We start from the raw sequence: 10466 nt of genomic DNA on the forward strand, positions 1-10466 counted from the left end.
CAGAAGCGGAATACGTTGCTGCATCTGCTTGTTGTTCTCAAGTCATTTGGATCCAACATCAGCTGTTGGATTACGGTTTGAATTTTCAAGAAACCCCTCTTTTTTGTGACAATGAGGCTGCAATTCAAATTGCCAAAAACCCTGTCCAGCACTCAAAAACCAAGCACATCAACATAAAAATTCATTTTATCCGAGAATGTTATGAGTGTTCGCTCATTAAGCTTGAACAGGTCCGCTCTGATAATAATGTAGCAGACTTGTTCACCAAGCCGTTTAACAAAGCTCGATTCGATGTGCTGGTTAATTTTCTTAAAATGATTCGTTTTGAGGATTAAAATTTTCTATGCTTAGATTAGATTAGGATAAATTTGCGCATTTTTTTTTCTTTTCCTTTTATGCACAAATTTAGGGGGAGAAAAATTAGAAAATCCAAAAACATAAAAAATTAGAAAATCCAAAAATATAAAAAATTAGAAAATTCAAAAACATAAAAATTAGAAAATCCAAAAACATAAAAAATTAGAAAACTCAAAAACATAAAAAGATATATACATCTGTGTTTTATGATATGAGCAGGGAAGTGATATGATAATGTGATAACAGGCAACCTGAGTCTGCGTAACGTACCCAAAGTTGAAGGGTCTATGCTCTGGTTTGATGCGTCGGTAGGCACAAAAATTTTAAATGGACATGACTAGGCAGAATTGAACTTAAGGAATCAAATGACTTGACAAATCTTGACCTAGTTAGATCTGTTTAGCCTGATAATACGACGCTGGGATAGGTTGAGCAGGGAGATATATACGGGAATCTACTCGTCACATTAATGAACCTGTATCTGGAATCGTGGTTTAACTTTTCCTCCATGTGCGGATTCTGTCCTTAATTCTTGTCTTGATGGGGCAACTGGTAAATTCCGATAAATTAGGTCTGTAGAAAATCATCTTCTTTCTTTCTTTCTGTCAGTCATATGTTACCTCCTCTGAGTGATTGGAAGAGATCCGACCTGGACTGTAACATATGCAACTCTATTTCTCTGCATATTATATATATTCTATAAAATTTCTCTTATCTGTTAGCCATATGCTATCTCCTCTGTGTGACTAACAATCCGACCTGGTACACAGCATATGCATTCTTCTTCTGCTATAACCCTCTAAATAACAAAACTCTAAATCTATCTTCTCTATTAACGATGGTCTACTCATCCGATGTAAGGAGTGCTCTGGAAGTCCTTGATTACTGGGGCATATCTGGAAACGGGAAACATATTCCAGTACAATTAAAATTGAACACTCAAGAGGAAATTCCTATCCCTCAGCACTTCCATGAGGGATATCTGGATAATATGGAATTTTGGGCATTCGATTATGAAATTGCAACTGCAGCTACAAAAATCAAAGATCGAGAACATGTCTTGAGGCTGATCAATGCAAAAGACCTTCTTCGGTTTCGAGAAAGGGACATACGAACTCTGGCTCGTCACCAGATAATATGCAGGAAAGATGTTATGGAAGCTACGGCCAAAGAATACACTGTGATGGTTGCTACTATCATAAATCAAAGAATGTGGTTAGGCTCAATGGGAAGATCTGATCTGCGACTGTTTGAAATGCCACCTGAGAAGCCAAAAGATTGAAGAGAATACCATGCTAGTCTCAAACCAAGGGGGAGACAGTTAGAACATAAATTGTGGTTTGAGCTAGGCATCAGTATATTTAGGAGTTTGTAACAGTGTGTATGGTTTGGTTATGTTAGAATAGTGTGTGTGGCTGCACACTCGTGTGCTGCTAGTGATATGTATAAATAGTGGGTTGTGTGTCAGATACGTACTTTTTTTTTCAAGAATCTTTTCAAGAAGCCTCCTCACCCAACGTACGTTCAATGTCAAATTCTACAGAAATCCCAAGTGCTCAAGATGAAGTCATTTATTGAAGATTCATATGTTCATCTTGATGCTGCGAAGAAATTTGAAGATTAATGCTGAAGCGAAGCTCCCAACAAAGATTAACAAGAAAAGCCAGCTACTTTGTAAGGGGAGTTTGTTGGGTCAATTAGAAAAGAAAACTATAAACCAAAGGGGAGATTGTTGGGTCAAAAATATGGTTTATACTTTGCTTTTCTAGGAAAATATATTTTTCTATAATATAATATGTAATTTTGTGGCTGTGTATGGCTGCATATGTGTGTGCGGTCGCACACCCTATGTACGGCCGCACACGCGTGTGCAGCTATACACTGCTGTGCTGCTGGTGGCCTATGTCTCATATAAATAGAGGAGTGCATGTAGGAGTGTGAGGCTAGAAGAGAAGAGAGAAAAAGTTAGAGAGAAGAAGTGTGTGTCAGATAGTGGGTCTATGTTAATGCATCCACAAATAACATCCACATTACAAGCATAGATCCAAATAGTAGCACTAAAACAAAAAGTTCATTGATAACATATATCCTAGAATTACTTGCATTCCAGAGCGTCTAAACATCTTCACTTCTTCTCTTGATCTTGGCAACTCGTACAATGACTGCAACATATATCTTGTCCATGATTTTCTCAAAAAACATGAAAAGCTTGCGTCTCCACTGCTTCTTGAACAACAGAACTCCAACTACACCCCAAAAACCTGTTGCAAATCCACTCATGATGTCCAGGTAAAACCACCATACCTTGATTGACTCGCCAACTGCTTTAAGTTTCTTCTTGAGAGCTGATGTTGTTAGGTCTTGATGATATGAGCAAACTGTTTGGCAATGGAGGTCCACAGAGATCTCTGTTCCCAGTATATATTGATGGATCACCAATAAGGATCTGCAACTGATGACCTGTTGGAATTCGTCCCGACAAGTTGTTGTGTGACAGATTTAGATGGCTCAAAAACATCAAAGCTGCCATGCTTGAAGGGATCATCCCGGTCAACTCATTGTTTGAGAAATCAAGAGAAAATAATGTCGTCAAGTTTCCAATGGTGTCTGGAATATTCCCACTGAGATGATTATTAGACAAATTGAGACCCACCAACATAGAAAGTGCAATTAGTTCCACAGGTATTTCTCCTATAAGTTTATTGCTTGAAAGGTCCATGTTATAAACTATATCCAAAATTCTAGTATATACAAGATCAACACCTTTCATGACCTGAATCACATTCTCATTAGAATCACCCCAGCCATAACTGTCATACCACTTTTCTACACCAATAACCATTGCATTCAACTCTTTTAGGCAATGAGGGATGATACCGGTTAGGTTGTTGTATGCAACATCCAAAATTTGAAGATTTGACATTTTGCATAAAGATTCAGAAATTTCCCCCTTAAAGTTATTCTTGTGTAATCTTACAACAATCAAACTTGTCAAGTTTTCTCCAATCCAGTGGGGTATCTTTCCAAATAATTGATTATCACCCACATCTAGGACTCTTAAATCTCGTAAATTCCCCAATCCTCAAGGAAGTTCACCAATAAAGTTGTTGTCATCCAGTTTTAACCAATGCAATGATGAATGACTAAGTGCTATATAGCTTGGAATGACACCTGAAAGTAAATTTGAGCTAAAGATCATGGCACCTAACTCTTGTAGATTCTGGAGACATTTGGGAATTTTCCCTGTTAACCTATTTCTGGAAAGATCAAGATATTCCAAATATGTCCATCTGCACAAGGACTTTGGAATTGACTCGTTGAAAATGTTATTTGCCAGTATCAATGTCTGTCCTATTTCTATTTTTGGAAGGTTTGTCAATGGTCCGCTGAGTTTGTTGTGAGAGAGATCTATCTCCCTCTCCCTCGCCCAGGCAATCATAGAGTCCAAGGTAGGGCAAGCTGAAAAACTAACATGCTCCCGAATATTAACTCGGAGCATGTCATGGTAGCGGGTCCTCCTCATATCCTCATCACCCGCGTACTGGGGCACCAACAATGCCCTCTCCCGATACTTGGCGGTGATCTCCCTCAGCACTTCCATGAGGGATATCTGGATAATATGGAATTTTGGGCATTCGATTATGAAATTGCAACTGCAGCTATAAAAATCAAAGATCGAGAACATGTCTTGAGGCTGATCAATGCAAAAGACCTTCTTCGGTTTCGAGAAAGGGACATACGAACTCTGGCTCGTCACCAGATAATATGCAGGAAAGATGTTATGGAAGCTACGGCCAAAGAATACACTGTGATGGTTGCTACTATCATAAATCAAAGAATGTGGTTAGGCTCAATGGGAAGATCTGATCTGCGACTGTTTGAAATGCCACATGAGAAGCCAAAAGATTGAAGAGAATACCATGCTAGTCTCAAACCAAGGGGGAGACTGTTAGAACATAAATTGTGGTTTGAGCTAGGCATCAGTATATTTAGGAGTTTGTAACAGTGTGTATGGTTTGGTTATGTTAGAATAGTGTGTGTGGCTGCACACTCGTGTGCTGCTTGTGATATGTATAAAGAGTCGGTTGTGTGTCAGATACGTACTTTTTTTTTTCAAGAATCTTTTCAAGAAGCCTCCTCACCCAACGTACGTTCAATGTCAAATTCTACAGAAATCCCAAGTGCTCAAGATGAAGTCATTTATTGAAGATTCATATGTTCATCTTGATGATGCGAAGAAATTTGAAGATTAATGCTGAAGCGAAGCTCCTAACAAAGATTAACAAGAAAAGCCAACTACTTTGTAGGGGGAGTTTGTTGGGTCAATTAGAAAAGAAAACTATAAACCAAAGGGGAGATTGTTGGGTCAAAAATATGGTTTATACTTTGCTTTTCTAGGAAAATATATTTTTCTATAATATAATATGTAATTTTGTGGCTGTGTATGGCTGCACATGTGTGTGCGGTCGCACACCCTATGTACGGCCGCACACGCGTGTGCAGCTGTACACTGCTGTGCTGCTGGTGGCCTATGTCTCATATAAATAGAGGAGTGCATGTAGGAGTGTGAGGCTAGAAGAGAAGAGAGAAAAAGTTAGAGAGAAGAAGTGTGTGTCAGATAGTGGGTCTATGTTAATGCATCCACAAATAACATCCACATTACAAGCATAGATCCAAATAGTAGCACTAAAACAAAAAGTTCATTGATAACATATATCCTAGAATTACTTGCATTCCAGAGCGTCTAAACATCTTCACTTCTTCTCTTGATCTTGGCAACTCGTACAATGACTGCAACATATATCTTGTCCATGATTTTCTCAAAAAACATGAAAAGCTTGCGTCTCCACTGCTTCTTGAACAACAGAACTCCAACTACACCCCAAAAACCTGTTGCAAATCCACTCATGATGTCCAGGTAAAACCACCATACCTTGATTGACTCGCCAACTGCTTTAAGTTTCTTCTTGAGAGCTGATGTTGTTAGGTCTTGATGATATGAGCAAACTGTTTGGCAATGGAGGTCCACAGAGATCTCTGTTCCCAGTATATATTGATGGATCACCAATAAGGATCTGCAACTGATGACCTGTTGGAATTCGTCCCGACAAGTTGTTGTGTGACAGATTTAGATGGCTCAAAAACATCAAAGCTGCCATGCTTGAAGGGATCATCCCGGTCAACTCATTGTTTGAGAAATCAAGAGAAAATAATGTCGTCAAGTTTCCAATGGTGTCTGGAATATTCCCACTGAGATGATTATTAGACAAATTGAGACCCACCAACATAGAAAGTGCAATTAGTTCCACAGGTATTTCTCCTATAAGTTTATTGCTTGAAAGGTCCATGTTATAAACTATATCCAAAATTCTAGTATATACAAGATCAACACCTTTCATGACCTGAATCACATTCTCATTAGAATCACCCCAGCCATAACTGTCATACCACTTTTCTACACCAATAACCATTGCATTCAACTCTTTTAGGCAATGAGGGATGATACCGGTTAGGTTGTTGTATGCAACATCCAAAATTTGAAGATTTGACATTTTGCATAAAGATTCAGAAATTTCCCCCTTAAAGTTATTCTTGTGTAATCTTACAACAATCAAACTTGTCAAGTTTTCTCCAATCCAGTGGGGTATCTTTCCAAATAATTGATTATCACCCACATCTAGGACTCTTAAATCTCGTAAATTCCCCAATCCTCAAGGAAGTTCACCAATAAAGTTGTTGTCATCCAGTTTTAACCAATGCAATGATGAATGACTAAGTGCTATATAGCTTGGAATGACACCTGAAAGTAAATTTGAGCTAAAGATCATGGCACCTAACTCTTGTAGATTCTGGAGACATTTGGGAATTTTCCCTGTTAACCTATTTCTGGAAAGATCAAGATATTCCAAATATGTCCATCTGCACAAGGACTTTGGAATTGACTCGTTGAAAATGTTATTTGCCAGTATCAATGTCTGTCCTATTTCTATTTTTGGAAGGTTTGTCAATGGTCCGCTGAGTTTGTTGTGAGAGAGATCTATCTCCCTCTCCCTCGCCCAGGCAATCATAGAGTCCAAGGTAGGGCAAGCTGAAAAACTAACATGCTCCCGAATATTAACTCGGAGCATGTCATGGTAGCGGGTCCTCCTCATATCCTCATCACCCGCGTACTGGGGCACCAACAATGCCCTCTCCCGATACTTGGCGGTGATCTCCCTCAGCACTTCCATGAGGGATATCTGGATAATATGGAATTTTGGGCATTCGATTATGAAATTGCAACTGCAGCTATAAAAATCAAAGATCGAGAACATGTCTTGAGGCTGATCAATGCAAAAGACCTTCTTCGGTTTCGAGAAAGGGACATACGAACTCTGGCTCGTCACCAGATAATATGCAGGAAAGATGTTATGGAAGCTACGGCCAAAGAATACACTGTGATGGTTGCTACTATCATAAATCAAAGAATGTGGTTAGGCTCAATGGGAAGATCTGATCTGCGACTGTTTGAAATGCCACCTGAGAAGCCAAAAGATTGAAGAGAATACCATGCTAGTCTCAAACCAAGGAGGAGACTGTTAGTACATAAATTGTGGTTTGAGCTAGGCATCAGTATATTTAGGAGTTTGTAACAGTGTGTATGGTTTGGTTATGTTAGAATAGTGTGTGTGGCTGCACACTCGTGTGCTGCTTGTGATATGTATAAATAGTGGGTTGTGTGTCAGATACGTACTTTTTTTTTTCAAGAATCTTTTCAAGAAGCCTCCTCACCCAACGTACGTTCAATGTCAAATTCTACAGAAATCCCAAGTGCTCAAGATGAAGTCATTTATTGAAGATTCATATGTTCATCTTGATGCTGCGAAGAAATTTGAAGATTAATGCTGAAGCGAAGCTCCTAACAAAGATTAACAAGAAAAGCCAACTACTTTGTAGGGGGAGTTTGTTGGGTCAATTAGAAAAGAAAACTATAAACCAAAGGGGAGATTGTTGGGTCAAAAATATGGTTTATACTTTGCTTTTCTAGGAAAATATATTTTTCTATAATATAATATGTAATTTTGTGGCTGTGTATGGCTACACATGTGTGTGGGGTCGCACACCCTATGTACGGCCGCACACGCGTGTGCAGCTACACACTGCTGTGCTGCTGGTGGCCTATGTCTCATATAAATAGAGGAGTGCATGTAGGAGTGTGAGGCTAGAAGAGAAGAGAGAAAAAGTTAGAGAGAAGAAGTGTGTGTCAGATAGTGGGTCTATGTTAATGCATCCACAAATAACATCCACATTACAAGCATAGATCCAAATAGTAGCACTAAAACAAAAAGTTCATTGATAACATATATCCTAGAATTACTTGCATTCCAGAGCGTCTAAACATCTTCACTTCTTCTCTTGATCTTGGCAACTCGTACAATGACTGCAACATATATCTTGTCCATGATTTTCTCAAAAAACATGAAAAGCTTGCGTCTCCACTGCTTCTTGAACAACAGAACTCTAACTACACCCCAAAAACCTGTTGCAAATCCACTCATGATGTCCAGGTAAAACCACCATACCTTGATTGACTCGCCAACTACTTTAAGTTTCTTCTTGAGAGCTGATGTTGTTAGGTCTTGATGATATGAGCAAACTGTTTGGCAATGGAGGTCCAGAGAGATCTCTGTTCCCAGTATATATTGATGGATCACCAATAAGGATCTGCAACTGATGACCTGTTGGAATTCGTCCCGACAAGTTGTTGTGTGACAGATTTAGATGGCTCAAAAACATCAAAGCTGCCATGCTTGAAGGGATCATCCCGGTCAACTCATTGTTTGAGAAATCAAGAGAAAATAATGTCGTCAAGTTTCCAATGGTGTCTGGAATATTCCCACTGAGATGATTATTAGACAAATTGAGACCCACCAACATAGAAAGTGCAATTAGTTCCACAGGTATTTCTCCTATAAGTTTATTGCTTGAAAGGTCCATGTTATAAACTATATCCAAAATTCTAGTATATACAAGATCAACACCTTTCATGACCTGAATCACATTCTCATTAGAATCACCCCAGCCATAACTGTCATACCACTTTTCTGCACCAATAACCATTGCATTCAACTCTTTTAGGCAATGAGGGATGATACCAGTTAGGTTGTTGTATGCAACATCCAAAATTTGAAGATTTGACATTTTGCATAAAGATTCAGAAATTTCCCCCTTAAAGTTATTCTTGTGTAATCTTACAACAATCAAACTTGTCAAGTTTTCTCCAATCCAGTGGGGTATCTTTCCAAATAATTGATTATCACCCACATCTAGGACTCTTAAATCTCGTAAATTCCCCAATCCTCAAGGAAGTTCACCAGTAAAGTTGTTGTCATCCAGTTTTAACCAATGCAATGATGAATGACTAAGTGCTATATAGCTTGGAATGACACCTGAAAGTAAATTTGAGCTAAAGATCATGGCACCTAACTCTTGTAGATTCTGGAGACACTTGGGAATTTTCCCTGTTAACCTATTTCTGGAAAGATCAAGATATTCCAAATATGTCCATCTGCACAAGGACTTTGGAATTGACTCGTTGAAAATGTTATTTGCCAGTATCAATGTCTGTCCTATTTCTATTTTTGGAAGGTTTGTCAATGGTCCGCTGAGTTTGTTGTGAGAGAGATCTATCTCCCTCTCCCTCGCCCTGGCAATCATAGAGTCCAAGGTAGGGCAAGCTGAAAAACTAACATGCTCCCGAATATTAACTCGGAGCATGTCATGGTAGCGGGTCCTCCTCATATCCTCATCACCCGCGTACTGGGGCACCAACAATGCCCTCTCCCGATACTTGGCGGTGATCTCCGCCACAGTCTCCGTCGTCTACCTCATATCTAAGAACACCCTGGCCAGCTGCTGAAGCTCGACAGCCGGCGCAAACTCTGCCCTGAACCTGGTCATGAAGTCCGACTAGGTCATAGCCTCGACAGCCAAGGCTCCCAACGAGTCACCAACGGACTCCCACCAATCCCTAGCTCGATCTCGTAAACACCCTGCTGCAAACCTCACCTTCGACCCCTCAGGGTAGAAGCTAGTCAATTGTGCAGACTCAATGTCTGCAATCCATCGCCTGGCAGCTATGGGGTCCTTCTCCCCATGAAAATCCGGTGCACCACTGCCCCTGAAGTCCTTAAAGGACAGTGTGCGAGATCCCGACTGGCCAGATGCCATGTCGCTCCTGAACGTCCTGAGGCGGTCCTCCGTCAACTCAACTATCCCTTCCTTGATCGACCCGAAGATGATGGGGGTCGACTCAAGGATGCCTCTAGTAATCTCTGACGCGATGAACTCGCGTAGCCTCTCGTCCACTAGCTCGGAACCTGGTCCCGAACCCGATCCCTCTCCTGAACCGTCAACTGTTGGCCTCGGTCGTAGTACCACCATTCTGCAATACATAACGACAATCATTAGTGATACTAATACCTCCTGAGGGATCACACCCACAACAAGTTCCCTGGTCTTGTCTCAGCCTTCCTTAGTTCGGGTACGGATCCTTTACTTTCAATAGTATGGGCCCATACTACCTTCCATATCTATCCGTACTGCTGATCACTGCTATACTCATCCTAGGCTTACCCAAGGAAATCCTCCGACTCCACCCAAACCAGTCCTCAGCTGCTGAAGGCCTCCTCGTAATGCCAATTAGTCATTACCTGGATATCATCACATGTGATGAGGCTCAGATAATCCTTCGAGTAACAGACTCGTCCCTACAACGGTTAGGCTCAAACAAGAGCTGCGCAATAGGGTCAAACCCAACACTCTAAGATTATTCAACCCTGATCACATGTGACGTGACGTATTCACCTAATGGCTAACTCCCATTCTTCAGAGTCCCACAAAGCACAAAGCAAGCAGCGTTCAGACAAAAAAGGGAACAATCTCAAGCAAATCCGTTCTCATAGAGAGAAACTACACTAGCATACCATGCTAAACTCGTACTATCAGGCATAACCTAAATAGGCTATCCTACTGTTGTCTACTCAATTCTAGCATGCAATTCTCATACACTGAAGCACATAAAGCAGGCACATAAGGCATCACTCTTAGATCCTTAGTCCTATTCTAGC

The 10466-nt window shown here is 40.4% G+C and overlaps 3 protein-coding genes across 3 annotated transcripts; all 3 read right to left on the reverse strand.

The window, feature by feature from the left end:
- Positions 1-2472: 2472 nt before the first annotated feature.
- On the reverse strand, positions 2473-3280 carry LOC128127940 (receptor like protein 22-like). Its single transcript, XM_052766691.1, has 2 exons — positions 2737-3280; positions 2473-2618 (listed from the first exon to the last, which is right to left on the reverse strand). The coding sequence occupies exons 1-2, from the start codon at positions 3278-3280 to the stop codon at positions 2473-2475; spliced, it is 690 nt and encodes a 229-aa protein (XP_052622651.1).
- Positions 3281-5101: 1821 nt separating this feature from the next.
- LOC128127941 (receptor like protein 22-like) lies at positions 5102-5909 on the reverse strand. The gene is made up of 2 exons (XM_052766692.1): positions 5366-5909; positions 5102-5247 (listed from the first exon to the last, which is right to left on the reverse strand). Exons 1-2 carry the CDS (start codon positions 5907-5909, stop codon positions 5102-5104), a joined length of 690 nt encoding a protein of 229 aa, XP_052622652.1.
- Positions 5910-7941: 2032 nt separating this feature from the next.
- Positions 7942-8538, reverse strand: LOC128127942 (receptor like protein 22-like). The gene has a single exon (XM_052766693.1). The coding sequence runs from the start codon at positions 8536-8538 to the stop codon at positions 7942-7944; it is 597 nt and encodes a 198-aa protein (XP_052622653.1).
- Positions 8539-10466: the final 1928 nt, after the last annotated feature.

The sequence above is a fragment of the Lactuca sativa genome, chromosome 8 (genome assembly GCF_002870075.4).
Source record: "Lactuca sativa cultivar Salinas chromosome 8, Lsat_Salinas_v11, whole genome shotgun sequence".
Classification (NCBI taxonomy): Eukaryota; Viridiplantae; Streptophyta; class Magnoliopsida; order Asterales; family Asteraceae; genus Lactuca; species Lactuca sativa.